This window comes from Ceratotherium simum, chromosome 15 (assembly GCF_057802395.1).
Source record: "Ceratotherium simum simum isolate JZ-2026a chromosome 15, ASM5780239v1, whole genome shotgun sequence".
Classification (NCBI taxonomy): domain Eukaryota; kingdom Metazoa; phylum Chordata; class Mammalia; order Perissodactyla; family Rhinocerotidae; genus Ceratotherium; species Ceratotherium simum.
In genome coordinates this window covers 34892746-34908830 of record NC_141914.1, presented here as the reverse complement: position 1 = coordinate 34908830, position 16085 = coordinate 34892746, and the positions used below count along the sequence as shown (strand labels likewise).

The window sequence follows — 16085 nt, the reverse complement described above, 5'->3', positions numbered from 1 at the left end:
CTCTAACCCTATGACAACAGACATATACAAGTGTGATATGTGCAGAAGGGGAAGAGTAAAGAGCGCTCACTGTGCCAGAGGATTCAGGCAAAGTGTCACGGAGGAACCTGACACTCAGGTTGAGACTTAAAGGGTTCTTTGGAATTAGCTAGACATAGAATTCAAAAAGAGGTGAGGAAGCACATGAGTAGAATCCCTGAGATGGAAGAGAACCTGGCACATTGGATATGAAAGAAGTCAGTGTCAGATAGTGACATAATATGTAACTCTCAAGGAGAAGCAGAGGAGATAGATTGCATCCAAATCATTCCCGTAAGCCATTGAAGACTTTTAAGCAGGAAAATTATGTGATTGGATCTGTCCTTGAGAGAAATCACTCTGTCTACAGAATGATTCATTGAAGGGGAACAAGAGTAGACACTGAGAGACCAGTTTGGATGCTGTTGGAGAATTCTTGATGAGAGGTGGTGGTATCTTGGAACAGAGTTACAGCAGAGGAAATGGTGAAATGTGGATATATTTGAAAGTTATAGAATTCCCTATTTAGGGAATAAGATCAACAGGGTTTAGTACATGAATGGGATGTGAGGGAGAGGCTCAGGAATGACTCCTTGTGTTCTCATTTGAGCATCCACCTGGGTGGATGAGAAAACCAGACAAAAAGCATGAAAAGCAGATTCAAGGAAAATAATGAAATAGTTTTTAACATGTTGAGCCTGAAGAGCTTATGAGACATCCAAGTAGACACGTGAAATACACAGTTGGATATTTGCGGCTAGCATTCAGAGTACGGATGAATTCTGGAACTAGAAATTCAAGAGAGTCTTCATAACATAGAAGGTATTTCAAGTTGTGAGTATGGTCCTGGAGAGAGCTAATAGAGAGAGAAGAAAGGAGGTTCTGTGTCAGACAAAGAGGATCATTATTCAGGTGCCATTGGGTAATATGTTGACAAATGTCACCAGTAACAATTTTACAGAAAGATTAGAAAAGTACTTGTAGCAGAAAGCTGGAAAGAGCCTGAGTGCCTGCTGTCACTGTTGAACAGACATACTAGTTCTTGGCTGCCTATCCCTGGATTTTCTATGACAAAAGAAATCTCTTAAATAGAGATAGATGATAGATAGATAGATAGATAGATAGATAGATAGATAGATAGATAGATAGGCAAATCTGTTTAAGACCGTGATAATTTGGTTTTCTGTAGCTTACACTCTGACTTCTTCCCAACTTATAAAACACGCAAGTCCATTATAAAAATATTGTAAGGTAATTATGTTAATGGAGGTATGGACAAAGCCCATTGGGAGTATAACTGAAGGACTGTAGAAAGAACCTCTAAATTCTTCCAGGGGAGTCCAGAAAGACATTACAGAAGAGGCACTGTTTGATCTGAGACTTGAAGAATATGTAGGCAATGCCAGGCAGAAAGAAGATGGCTGTGTTTGAGCAGCAGAGGAGAAGCATGATAGAGAGTCAAATAGAATGGATCAGAGACTGTAGAAGGAGGTCCTAACTGACAGATATAAGTGCATGGTCTATTCCAGTCTCTACGTAAGCTTAATATTGCTGGAGTGTATGCTGTGAGTGATGGAGGAAAAAGGGAGGTGGCTAGACAGGGAGGCAAGGGCTAGATTGGAGAATCTTTGTAAAGTATATTAAAACAAAAACAAACAAAAACAGAAAGAGAGAGAGTACAGCATAATGAAAAGAGTTCAATACAAGGCAGAGTCCTTGGCAAATTTGGATCAGCAGAGAGCCAGGGTCAGATGTCCACGTTAGAGAGATCACTGTTGGCGGTATTGAGGAGGAGAGATGAGAGGGAAGTGAGGTTAGATAATGGCAATAAATAGCTCAGGGAAGTGATGATGAAGACCAAAACTAGGGAAGAGAAAGTGAGACTGGAATAAAGTGCAGGGATGTGAGAAATAATCAGGATTATATAGAAGACATAGTAGTAGATTAAGTTAGGGGGCTGTGTGTGTGTGTGTGTGTGTGTTCGTGCAGGTGTGTTCAGGGAATAGATAGGCAGGGGTAAGAGAGGAATGTAAGGTGATATCCTGGCTTGGCCAAAAGAAAGTTTAGAGCCTGCTCCCAAAGATGAGCACAAGAGGGGCTCTCGCCCCTGTCTATTCTTGTCCCATGGTCACAGCCAATTCTGCCTGCTGATGGAGACACTCATTCAACAGTTATTGATTATATATTAGGCCCTCTACTGGACCATAAACTCCTGGGGGACGAGAGACATGCACTATTCATCCTAGGATACCATCCTCCATCCATTAACCCCACAGAGCTTTCCACACTGAAGATGCTTAGAAAATAATTAAGGGAAAAATAACCATGTAAAAAGACTGCTACAAAAATTCAAGACTCACAAAAAAATGCATATATCTCTGTATGAGTGTAATTTTTAAATGTGCTTGATTTTCAAAATGAAAATGTTAAATCATGATAAAACTTCAAGGATTTCTGCAAAAACAAAAAGAAATGGAATGCCAAAAATAAATACTTGGAAGCACCAACTAATCCAGTAAGTAGGAAAGATTCACTATGTATTTAGTTGAATATGTGGGCCAGGAAAGTGTTGCCATAGCTTTCTTTAACCATGAAGAACATAAATAAATATGCTTTAAAATGATTTCTGTTCTTTACCCCTTCCACCTCCAATGAGGTAGAGAATGTAAAATTGCAAAGGAAGAAAATATAACTAAATGTGCTATTTTCACACACGTAGTCAGAAACATGCCGGCACATACACAGCAGAATTCATAATCAAGTTATGAGAAACCTTCTCATCCCCCGAAGAGAGTCCTGCTAGTGAGATATTTCCTAGAAGAAAGCAATGGCTCCTGAAATTGTGCCCTGATGCCTTTCTTCAAAGACTTGAAGATGTTTAAATTGTGTGTGTGTGTGTGTGTATGTGTGTGCGTGCGTTCATTCGCCAAGCAGAAAAAGAGAAACAGAAATTTGTTGAAAAAGTTTCCTTCTAAGGAGTTAGTTCTACATTAATTCCTTTTGGTTTGCTTTATGAATGTGATTGGTTTTCATTTTCAAAATATGTGACTTTTGAAGTGTCTGTTTTAGGGGCAGAATTCTTTACAGCTGCAGCAGAGCCTGCCCGTCATTAGCCCAGTTGCTCAGTCACTGTCTCCATTTATAGTTGGGTTTGTAAAGTGTTCAAAATAGGAACTCTGGGTTTCTGCTGATCTTGAGTCATCAAAGAAAAGCAAAGCTTTATTCCTTCTTGTATTCAATTCCATCCATGCTGACATTTTTTAAGACTGACATGGTTGGCTAGAAAAATCTGACCTTACATTTTTTCTAGATTCAGGCTGACTCTTCCATACTCTCTACTACAGAATGTCAGGGTCTTAACTGAATATTTATTTACGAATTTATTCAGGATGTATATTTTAATAAATTGCTTAATGAGGAAACTGCATCTTTTTCTGGTGGGTCCTGTTGGGACCACCTTCCTGCAGAAGGGAAAGGCTACTTCACCAAGACAAGAATCTTTAGGTTGCTTAAATTACAAAAGTAAATGGCAAGTTTGCCTCCTGAAAGTCTAGTATCAAAAAGGGAAAAGAGATAACTGTGTTCAACAGCCTCCTGTAACTTAACATAGAACCAAATCTAGAATTACAAAATCCCTAGGAAACTACAGTTGAGACACATGATATGTGAAAAAAATAGCCGTAACAGTCAGGATCCCAACAAAAACGATAGCACGCTGAAACCAGCTCCTCTCAAGAAGCTGATTTATAAATGTGCTGTGTAAACAGGCTCATTTGGGTGTAGAGAAGCCATAAGGGATGGAGTGATAATCTGGGGCTAGCAGAGTCAGAGCTGTCATCTCTAGGCTCAGGGGACCAGGGGAGAGAGCAGTTAGTTGAACCAGGAAAGAGAAAGTGTTATAGAGGAGAGATCCTAGAGAGCAGCAGTGACCCTCCTTGGCTGACAGCTGGGAACTTCACAGTCAGGTTGCCAGAAGAAATGTGGCCCGAGAGTCTATCAGGGACTCTCAACATGGGCACTTGTTGCCATCTTGGATTTGATAACCGTGTTTTGCCACCTACCCATTCAATGATAATAGCATCCGCTAGTCACTTTGATAACAAAAAATATCTGCACTCATTTCCAAATTCTCCCTGGTCAGTAGGTGGTTTCTTCTCCAACCAAGAACCACTTGATGTTAACCAAATGTGCCTGGGGATATTTTCATTTTAATCTCTGAATCAACCTAGAGCACTATTAGAAAGCTATTCCCAGAAAGCTATATATCTTAATCAGTAGACTTGTATATTATGGTGGGAGCAAGATAGCTATGCACTATCTACAGCCCCCTAACCACATTCCAGGCAGAAAAGAAGAAAAAGACAAAGTAGGAAGAGATGATGCTCGTGTCAGGAGAGCCCTAGTTTTCCCAGAAATGCTTAGCAGATATCTCATTGGCTAGAACTGTGTCACATGGCAACTCCTACCTGCAAAGTAGTCTAGGGAAGTGTTTTAAGTGAGCACATTGCTGCCCCAAACAAAATGGAAATTCTTTATGTAATGAGGAAGGAAAGTGGGTATGAGGAAGCGGTTAGCAGCATCTGTCCCACATGTATACATCTCTAGTGGCTTGGTGTGGGTAAATGAGACTAGAGTAATAGAAAGTCTTGCATCCTCTCTTCTTGTATGTACTAATATTTGCCTAGAAATTAATAAACAACAAAATTAGGGTGTAGTCATTCACTAGTTGTATCAACAAATATAAGCATAGTATCACAGAACAAAATGAAAACATTCTGTCACTGGTATATTTGCAGATAGACTAACGCCTGTGGATGAATGTTTGAATCTCCAAGCCTTCCTTAAGGCTTTACTTATCTCCACCCTAACCAAGCTGTCTTATAGTTTGGCAGCAGATCTTTTCACCCTTGTGTCCTTAGGACTTTCTTAGGACATTCAGTAAGTATTTCTGAATTAAAGGAATAGATGGAACAGAAATCAGGAAGATATAAAAGGAGGAAGAGGCTGCATTTGAGTTATCTCTGGTAAATCACTCTTTGATGGGAATCTTGGATCTAAAATTTAGCATCTCTTTGGTTGTGCCAGGGGTGTTTGTTTCTCTCAACACCTCACTTGGCTTTTTTTGTTCCCTCTACCCAGTCCTCCAGCCCTCTTTCTCTAGTTCCTCCTTTTAGCAGTATGGTGACTAAGTCTTTGGGTAGTTTGATTGAGATCACAATGTTCAATTTGGTTATTTTCTTTTGTTGCTAGTGATTTGGGTGTTATATCAAAAAAATCATTGCCAAATCTAATGTCATCAAGTTTTTCCCCTTTGTTTTCTTCTAAGTGTTTTATAGTTTTAGCTCTTACACTTAGAGCTAAAATTTTGGGAGACTTTTTGTATATGGGATAAAGTAAGGGTCCAACTTCATTCTTCTACATGTGGATATCCAGTTTTCCCAGCACTATTTGTTGAAAAGACTGTCCTTTTTCCGTCAAATAGTCTTGGCACCCTTGTCAAAAATCAATTGACCACATACACAAGGGTTTATTTCTGGGTTCTCTATTCTGTTCCATTGGTCTATATGTCTGTCTTTATGCCACTACCATGCTGTTTTGATTATTGTAGCTTTGTAATAAGTTTTGAAATTGCACAGTGTGAGACCTTCAATTTTGCTCTTCTTTTTCAAGATTGTTTTGGCTATTCAGAATCTCTTGAGATTCCATACGAATTTTAGGCAGGATTTTTCTATTTTTGCAAAAAAGTGCCATTGGGATTTTGATAGGAATTGCATTAAATCTGCAATTGCTCTGGGTAGTATTAACATCTTTACGATATTAAGTCTTCCAATCCATGAATGCGAGATGTCTTTCCATTTGTTTGTGTCTTCTTTATTTCAGCCACCTTCGATACTTTACAGTGTACAAGTCTTTCACATTTTTGGTTAAGTTTATTCTTAAACATTTTTTCTTCTTTTTGATGTTATCGTGAATGGATTTGTTTCCTTAATTTCCTTTTCCGATTGTTCATTGGTGGTACACAGAAACACAACAGATGTTTGTGTTAGTCTATGAACTCTTAGAGGACAGGAACCATTCCGTATTTGTATTTTGCAGAGTTAATACAAAAATAATAAAAGCACTTATTGATATTTGTTCATTTATGTATTTTTATTTTTCATTGGCAGTAACCTTTGTCCTTTTTTTTTCTCTCTCCCACTTTAGGGCTCAACTAGTTCAACAGCCTCTCCTCCAGTCTCTACCCCTGTCACAGGACACAAGAGAATGGTCATACCAAATCAACCTCCTCTAACAGCAACCAAAAAGTCTACATTGAAACCACAGCCTGCACCCCAGGCTGGACCCATCCCCGTGGCTCCCATTGGAACCCTAAAACCCCAGCCTCAGCCGGTCCCAGCCTCCTACACTACGGCATCCACCCCTTCAAGGCCTACCTTCAATGTGCAAGTGAAGTCAGCCCAGCCCAGCTCTCATTACATGGCTGCCCCTTCACCAGGACAATTTTATGGTCCGGGGCCAGGGCCCCAGGGTTATAACACTCAACCAGTTCCTGTTTCTGGGCAGGTTCCACCTCCTTCAACCCGGGGAGGTGTGGATTATACATATGTTCCACCACCAGGACTTCAACCTGAGCCTGGGTATGGGTATGCCCCCAACCAAGGACGCTATTATGAAGCCTATGGCCCAGCAGGGCCTGGCTATGGGGGCAAAAATGACCCTGATCCTGCCTATGGTCAACAAGGTCACCCAAATACCTGGAAGCGGGAACAAGGGTATACTCCTTCTGGAACAGGGAACCAGAACGCTGCTGCGATGTATCCAGTTGCTGGTCCTAAGAAGACCTATATCACAGATCCTGTTTCAGTCCCCTGTGCACCACCACTGCAAGCAAAGGTAGGAAACTCATTAACACAGTGATGGGAATAAAGGCGTGCCTATCTTGGCCTGCCTTCCCCAGAAATCAGAACCTAAGGCAAAAGTGTATGTGCTACTTTTATTTCATTAGAAAATGTAATCTCAGTGAAGCATGAGTGAAGCAGGAAAGGGGGGAAATCTTATTTGGGGATATGGAGATATGTTACCAATATGGCTACTGTTTAGTATCAAGTGCAACTAATTGTTCAGTCTTGAAGGATCATCTTCCAAAAGACCACGTGAACCATAGCAACTCAGGACAATCTGTTTGGGGGGAGGAAGGGAAAATAATTTATCTTCCAGTTCTTGTCTCCTATTGGGCAAAGCTTCCCACTGTGGATCAGAAACTTCCTCACACTTAGATATTGTATTTACTTGGGCACTAAATAGATCCGCAGCATCTCATGTCTCAGCAGGGACAGGGAATCTTCAGATGTGGAGGTGAGACGTGTACAGGGCAACATGAGGTGAGCTGCTGTCAGGTCAGCCTCATGTGAAGGTGGTCAGAACCCAAGCAAAGTTGGTACCACAGTGGGAGCTGGGGCAGAACAAGTGGCCAAGGGCCCAGCAGCTGGGTGAGGCCAAGAGGATCTAAGGTAATGCAGGCACCTTGTCTAGTTTCTTTGGGGAAGGGGCTGCAGTGTAGTGGCACCCCTTGTTTATCACCCCTTGTTTATCCACATTAGTGATCCTCCAGGAAGAATCTTATTCTCCAGGCTTTAACCTGGAGGGGCAATTATTAAAATTATTAGGCGATTTTTAAAAATTTTTTACATTTATCTCTTTCGTTGTTTGATTTAATTGCAAGCATGTGTGTCTTTTAAGTCAAAATGTTCGATTACTTTCTGTGAATAGGTAAGATACAATACTACACATACCTACTCACCTACAACTTGGATTTTCCATGAGTATTAGAACCAACATGATAATGTTTCCTCCCACCATGACGAGAAGAACCAGGGAGAATTACTTGCAAGGGATGAGATGGAGAAACCAAGCTAGTTTCCACCCATTGGTTTGGACCTGAGCTCTCCCTTCCTTTTAGTCAGAGCTGTAAGAAATCAGAAATTGGGGAACCCTTGATTAGCTAGAAGTTGAATGGTAATTTGGAGAGATGGATTGAGTAGAAGTTTGGACTATATATTTTTTTTAATCCTTTACCCATTTGAGATTTTCAATTTACAGACATATCCATTCACATTTTTAAAATTATAACAAAAATTTGTCAGATCCTTGCTCTCTGAGTAAGGTGTTTACTAAACCACTATTGTCACGTGAAAAGATCTGCTCTATTCATGGTGCTCCAAATGAATTTTAGGTTCCTTAGAGGAAAAGAACTCTTCCCAGCAACTGGGGCCTGTGAATAGCTAGAGGCATCCACCAACCTTATGAATGCCCGTTGCATGAAAGTGGGCCAGCCATGATTGTTTCCAACATGGAAATTCTAAGTTGCAATGCTGTGTTTTGGAAACATTACTTTTGGAAGGCCTTTCTTTCCAAAATCTCTTTATGAAAGGAAATATAATTGAGGGTTCTTTTGTTTGTTTTGTTTTTAAATAAAGTTTGTCCAAAATAACTATAAGCTGGACAGTTTTGCCCTTAGTTAACATTACAGTATATTTGCATTAGCCTCTCCTGGCCCCAAAAACAACTAGTTCAGAAAAAATGGGGTTATTCAACTTTACCTTACCTTGGTACAACCACAACAAATTCCCCTACGGAAGATTCAAAGTTTAGTTTGGGGCAATTGCCATCAACACTTAAGTTCAAATAGTTATGCATTTTTGTCCTGTCCGAAGCAGCCTGTCTGACAGGATGGCTGAGTGATGTTCCTAAGGGAAAGAGATGGGCCCTGAGTTGTTTAAGGATCTTCTCACCCCACCTGGGGAAACAGACATGGGACAGAGCAAAAGAGTGTCTAGGTGGAGGGAATAATCTGGTGAGAAGTACTGAGACAGTCTCGGCGTTTCCTGTTTTCCCATCATGTCACTGGGCACTCTGGATAGTCCCTCTTCAAGGTTTGGAACCAATCCAGTGGTGCAGGAAAAAGAATTAGCTCCCACTGCAAGACCTGGAACTAAGATGTTAGGTCCAGCCACATCACTAGCAGTTGATCTGACTTCACCAACCTACTCGGGGTGACAGAATGAACTTTTAGTAACCACTTACCAGAAAGCATGAAACTTTATCTTCCTTCTTATTAAAGTAATTATCCAAGATGATCTATTACATTTTTAGGGATTCTGGATGTCAGTGGATTTCATGTCATTTTTTTAAAATTTTGAAATATTTGTTTCTCAACAGTGTCGTGTTTTAACATCATATTGTGCCTTTTAAAAATGAAAATCAAATCATGTACTTGTCACTGTGGTTATTAAGGAGAATGGTTAGAGGTTGATATTTAGCCATCTGTCTGTGTTCTGGGAAAGGGGAAAGAGGCTGACGAAGCTACAGATATATTCTCTGTGTGTTGTGGAGGCACTGGTGGATGAAGGGGTGGGCTCTTTCACAGTTGGTCTTTGAGCAGAACGATGCTGTATTCAACTGCACCTGTGCACAGAGGATCTTATTGTCCCGATATTGACTCTGTGTGGCTTAATGATGTGACTACTGGCTTGAGAAATGAGCTCCTAATTCTAATCCCAGTTCCTCCCTTGACATTCCTCTTTCAGCTTGAGGGAAGCCTCTAGACTTCTTTCTGTCACGTTTCTAGCATCAGTCAAGTGGAATGTCATCTTCACTAATTAATTAATGATTGCAAAGGGCTTGGAAATTTCCAAGGGCTGAATAATTGCCAAGTGAGGACTATTCAGCTTTTTCACTGGCTCCCATTTATTTCCAATTCTTTAGTCACTCATGGAAAACTTGCCTTCATGCCTTAAAACAATTATCTCTTGTTACATTGAGACGTTCTGAGGAATTTGGCATTTAACCCACGAAGGAAAACGTTTTTACAAAGTGAAAGAAATAGATTTCTCCTGTATTTGAGATGAGCTGCTTTCAGTTTCCTACATCATAGTGCAGTATAAAAGAAGAAGGAGAAGAAGGGAAGGAGAAAGTAGAAGGAAAGAAAGAAAAGAAAAAGAAAAAGAAGGAAGAATGAAGAAAGGAAGGAGACAAAATCAGAAGCTGCACAGCTTGAGGGATCGTGATTGTGTTTGTGCTGAGCAGTGAATTTGCCTGCTACACTAGACCGTAATGTGTTTCCTGTACCATCTGAGCTGCGTTCCTTGAAAAATATTGTTCTAAGCAAGTCTTTATAAGAGAGAAATGTTCCCTTCTCACTGGAAATCCACTTAAAGACACAGTGGAATCTCTCCTCTTTGCTATTTATATAAAAGCTGGTATCTGCCAGTTGCTGTGTAGTAACAGAACTCTCTTCCTGTGTGTTATCTTCACATGCCTGGGATGTGTATTTTCTCCAATATTCACATAAGGTGAGTTAGCTTGCAAGCCCAGAGCCAGGACCTGGAGGCTGGTCGTCGCTCTCAAATCCACAGTGGCAGGGCAGCTTTAGCACCCACGTCCTTGTCATAAATCTAATCTATATCAGCCTCAGTTTTGTTGAAGAGACAGCTCTTTGCTTCGTCGTTTGTGAAAGGCACTGGTGCTTTGCATCTCAGGAAAGCTGTAGAGACCCTTCTAGTGTAGGGGTCAGGTTAAATTCTAAAATCATCTATTCTTAAAATTTCCTTGGCAAATCCTTCAGGAAAGTGAGACCTTGGAGATCAATAAACCAGCTTTCAATAAATCTAACACAAAGCTTTTCTTATTCAGAGTTAGAACAGATCACTGCTCTTCATTTAGTTTTTGATCTGGGGGATATTTAATGGGTCAGAGAAGAGAGTAAAAGTAATGAACTGTTGGTGTCAGTGTTGAAGGGTTCTCAAGACTTGTAAATTGTTAAGATTAAGAAAATATTTGAGAAGGATTACATAGTAGCATTTCAAACATTCAAGTAATCTCAAAATGTTTAAATTTCTTTTTATTGAGGAAAAGAGAGGGACATATATATTAGGTGTACTCCACAGAATTGGTGGCATTTTGGAAAGAACTATCTTTACGGTAATCCCTGTGCTAAATATCTCTCAATTCCAGGTTCAGAGAAACAAAAAAGAAGAGATGGTTATGGTGGGGAGAAAGATGGGTGAAGATATATGCCTCAGGTCAGGTGCTAATACCTGGGTGTGTATAACAATGAGGATGGAAGAAATTGCTTGAGGAAACCAGTGACAGTACTATTAGTAATTCCCCTTTGGACAAGGTTTTTCCATTTCTAAAGAGCTTTGTGGACCTCACAAAATCCGTGAGCATTAAGCACCGATAGAGGTTTTTGTCTCTCTTTTACTGATGAGGGTTCAAAAGCTCAGTCATGAGAGTCACTCACCTAAGGTCATATGTCAGATTCATGGGAGAGCCACAATTCCAATTCAGGTCTTCTGAAGATTGTCCTCATGCTTTCCCCCTGGTCAACCATGGATGTTGGCGTGCTTTGGTGTTTGAGTGGCGCGAGAGCCACATCAGCATCACCAACCACTGAATGTGGCTCCGCTATCGCCCACATACAGGCACGTATGTAAGTGGGCTCAGGCTGTCACAGTGCAGTGTCAGGAGATCAACCGGGGGAAGCACCCATTAAATCCCTGCTCGGCACCCAGGCTTGGGGCCATGAGGATCTACTTCCTCTTCGCCATCATCCACGTACTATTTGTCCCCTTCTTTCTATCTTCATAATGTCTCAGATCCACTTTCTTATCTAAATCCCCCATGCTACTGTCCTAGTTCAGTTGTCCTCATTTCTCACCTGAGCCATTGAAATGGCCTCTTAATGGGCATCTGCACCTCCAGTCTGTCTCCACACTCATTCATTTTACATATGCTCCCACATTAATCTTTCTACTGTACAACTCTCCCCTTGTCATTAATTGCCTTTTTAAAAAACCTTCAGGAGTTCCTAGCCAGCTACAGAATGAACTGAAACCCTAGCCTGGATTTCCAGTTTTATCTCCCCCTTTAAGCGTCCTGACTTCCAGCTAAGAAGTTATTTTCCTAGTTATTTCTCATCTGTAAAGCTTTTCTCATAGAGCTCCTTCTTCCTGGAATGCCTTCCCAGATCTCCTCCAAATAAATAAAATATTTGCACATCCAATGTGACCCATTAAAACCAAGCTAAAGTGTTAATCTCTCTTGTGAAGACTTCTTCTCATTCTGAAATCAAGTTGTACATAATGTCACCCATTTGTGTAGAAGTTTTCATTCTTACTATACAGTCTTGCACCATATAACGATGTTTCAGTCAACGACGGGTCGCATATACGACTGTGGTCCTGTAGGATTAGTACCATATAGCCTAGGTGTGTAGTAAGCTCTACCATCTGGGTTTGTGTAAGTACACTCTATGATGTTTACACAATAATGAAATCTCCTACCTGCACAATTCTCAAAACATATCCCCGTCAAGTGACAACTATACTAGAGTCATTTATGTACCTGTCTTCCACTGATCCATGCCCCAGCATATATTAGACTCTAAGATTTAGGGGATAGATATGGTATCTGAGAAACTCTGTTTCCTCCAGAGTAACTAAGAATAATATATTCTTGTAATGACCACACTTGAAGAAACTTCGTATGTGCAACTAAAATAAGGAGCTAGCCCTGCTTTAGAACTTAATAGATGGTTCAGAAAAATGCCAAAACTCAAACTTACTCCATCAAATAAGCGTAGGTGACCTCAGTAACACAAGCATTGTGACATCAACAACTCAGTTTCCAAAAAGTAGCTAGATGATTTTTCTGTTCACTGTTGGTCTGACATTTGTCTGGGATATGTGTGTGTATGTGTCTACTGTTATGTACACAGTCTTTTTTACTTTCCACATTTGCCAATTGTCCAAGGAATTTATTGATTCATATTCTTTAATCAACTTTTTGAGGTTTAATTTACAGACAATAAAATGTGCCCGATTAAATGCAGAAGTCAATGGACCTTTGACAAATGCAGGCACCTGTGTAACCACTGCCACAATCAAGATAGAGAAAATTTCAAGTACCTGACAGAGCTCCCTCATGCCTGGTAGCAGTCAATCCCTTTTACCTTCAGCCCCAGGCTCTAACATAGATTATTTTTACCCTTTTTAGAATTCCATACAAATAGAATCACATAGTATGCACTCCTGTCTGTGGACTTCTTTTACTCACTATAATTTTTTGAGATTCATTTCTGTTGTTATGTGTATCAGTAGTTCATTCGTTTTTATTGCTAAGTAGTGTTCCATTGTATGGATATACTACATTTTGTTTATCCATTCACTTGTTTGGGGGTGTTTATTTCTTTTTCCATTTTGAATTATGAATAAATCTGCTATGAACATTTATGTACCAGTCTTTGTGTGGACATAGTTTTCATTTCTCTTGGATAAATACCTAGCAGAGGAATTTCTGGGTCATGTGGTAACTATTTAACTTTGTAAGAAACTGCCAAATTTTTTTCCTAAATCTACCATTTTACATTCTCTTCAGCAGTGTCTGAGAGGTCCAGTTGCTCTCCAATCCTGGCAACACTTGGTATTGTCAGTCTTCTTAATCTTAGCTATTTTCATGCTGCATAGATGTATCTAATTGTGGTTTATATTTACGTTTTCCTTTTGACTAGTGATGTGGATATTGTTCTTACACTTATTGGCCATTTACATATCTTCTTTTGTGAAATGTCATCAAATTTTTGGCCCATTTTTTAATTGGATTGTTTCTTTTTATTGAGAGTTGTGAGAATACATTATATATTCTGAATGAGTCCTTAGATATACGCATTGCCAATATTTCTTTCTAGTTTGTGGTTTGACTTTTCATTTTCTTAATGTTGTTTTCTGAAGAGCAGAATTTATAATTTTGGTGAAGGTCAATTTATCACTTTTATCTTCTATAGTTTGTGCTTTCTGTTTCCTTAGATATTTTTACCTCTTTTTAGTCACAAAAATTTTATTCTGTGATTTCTTTTAGATGGTTTACAGGTATAGTTAGGGCTATAAATCACTTCAAGTTAATTTTTGTGTATCCTGTGAGATAAGAATCAAAATTCATTTTTTCCCCTTTGGGATATCCAGTTTTTCGCGGTATGATTTGTTAAAAAGAGTCTTTTCTTTCATTGAAGTACATAGACACCTTTGACAGAAATCTATTGACCATATATATGTGGGTCTATCGGGACCCTCTATTCTATTCCATTAATTTATTTATCTATCTATCCTTAAGCCAGTGTTATGCTATCTTGATCACTGATTTTCATAGTAGATTTTGTGTTTTGATTATTCTAAGTCCTTTCCATCTCCATATAAATTTTAGCATCAGCTTGTAAATTTCCACAAAATAGCCTACTGTGATTTTGATTGAGATTTTGTTGAATCTGCAGATCAATTTAAAAAGAGCTGATATCTTACCAATATTGAGTCTTCCAATCAATGAACATGGTATACTTCTCATTTTATCTATGTTTTCATTAATTTCTCTCAACAATGTATTGTAGTTTTACACACATTTTGTTAAATTATCCCTAAGCATTTCATAGTCTGGATGCTATCGTAAAAGGTATTTTTAAAAATTTCGGTTTGTAGTTGTTTGCTGTCAGTATGTTGGAATACAATTGATCTTTGAATATTGACCTTGTATCTTATGACCTTGTTAAATTTAACAGTTTTGCTACCTTCTTTAAGACTCCTTAGGCTTTTCTACCTGATCATTTCATCTGCAAATAAATTGTTGATTCATTTTTTACTGTTTTTATGGATATGGGTCTATCCATCAACTTCCTATGTTTGGAAGATTTGCTTCTTGATTGAGGAAGAAACAGTTTCCTACAAATTTGAAGGATTTAAATTGAAAAATAAATGATAAATCTGTACTCTCTTCTTCTCTAGATTAGCCTGTTGAAACTGTCAGACATAGAAGTCACCTTCAGAATCATTAGGTCATACCCCTTAAATTGACAGATAAGAGATCTAAAGCCTGAAGAGTTACAGTGACTTGAAGAGTTATCTATGCAATTAATAAGTGGCACATTTGAGTAGAAAACTAATGCATTTTTCTTTACCACAGTTCCTTTCTACGTTGGTTCAAGAGCGGTGAGATCGGAAGTATAAAGGACCTTTAAAAGGTGTAATAACTATTGCCCAAAGGGGCTTATCCACTAGTCTTAGACCTCCACATCAGTTTGTAGGGCCTCTTAATAATAGAAATGGCTATCATTCTAGTGATCTTTGTTCTGTCTCACAGTTCTGGTGGAAAAACTTGTTCTTAGGGTCTGTATGATTTTGATTCAGTCCATAATTTCTCCTTACCTTGATTTTAAAAGTTATCATCAGGATGGATGTCTTAGTACACTAAGAAATGTCTGTGAATATTATTTATTCATTTTACTCATCTAATCTTTCCCATAGATTTAAATGTTTAAAAATATTCCAGGTCCCTATCTTTTTGGAATATTAAATAAATCATTTTAAACAAATGATTCTAGCAATATGTATTTTTTTTGTGTTTATAGAGCAAAGGAACTCACTTCAGTTTACCAGGGTCTTGTCTTTGTTTTATTTCAGTTCTATTGTAAAACAACCACCCAACTCAGGGATACGTCTCTCTAGGAATCTCATTTCCTTCTTGGCCAGCTCATACCAGCCATACAAATACTCATACTGTCCTATTTCAGAGGAGAGACTGTAGTTGTTCTCTTCTCCAGCAAACAAAGAAGTTTGATCATTATTGATGTATAATGATTAGTGTTAAATAGAAAAGCTTTGCAAGATTCTACACACAAAGTATTAGGAAGTATCCCATAGTGAAAGTCAAATAGTTGACTGTCAAAAGTGCCATTGTCCCATTAGTGAAGATTTACTTGTTATTTTAGCTCTTTAGTTTTCTGGAATATGGAAAACTCATCTTTTAGATATACTCTTAGCAAATAATATGGTGTTTGCTCTATTTCATCCTTGGAATTCAGTGAATGTTCTTCAGAAAATAAATGTGGTTTATTTCAGAAGGTTACTTACTTAACATTTTGAAATATATAACAATAACATGTAACAATTTTATAACCCCTTACAAAATTTGCCAAACATTTTTATATCTGGGGAAAACTCTATAACATGTCCATAGGCTAC

General features: G+C 38.9%; 1 protein-coding gene across 9 annotated transcripts in view; it reads left to right on the top strand.

The window, feature by feature from the left end:
• Positions 1-16085, top strand: part of LPP (LIM domain containing preferred translocation partner in lipoma) — a 665849-nt gene that overhangs the window by 408143 nt on the left and 241621 nt on the right. For all 9 annotated transcript variants that reach the window (XM_087439870.1, XM_087439863.1, XM_087439871.1 and 6 more), the window contains one exon: positions 6223-6912. In XM_087439870.1, the coding sequence (XP_087295996.1) occupies positions 6223-6912 (690 nt within the window). The remainder of the gene's footprint in view (positions 1-6222; positions 6913-16085) is intronic.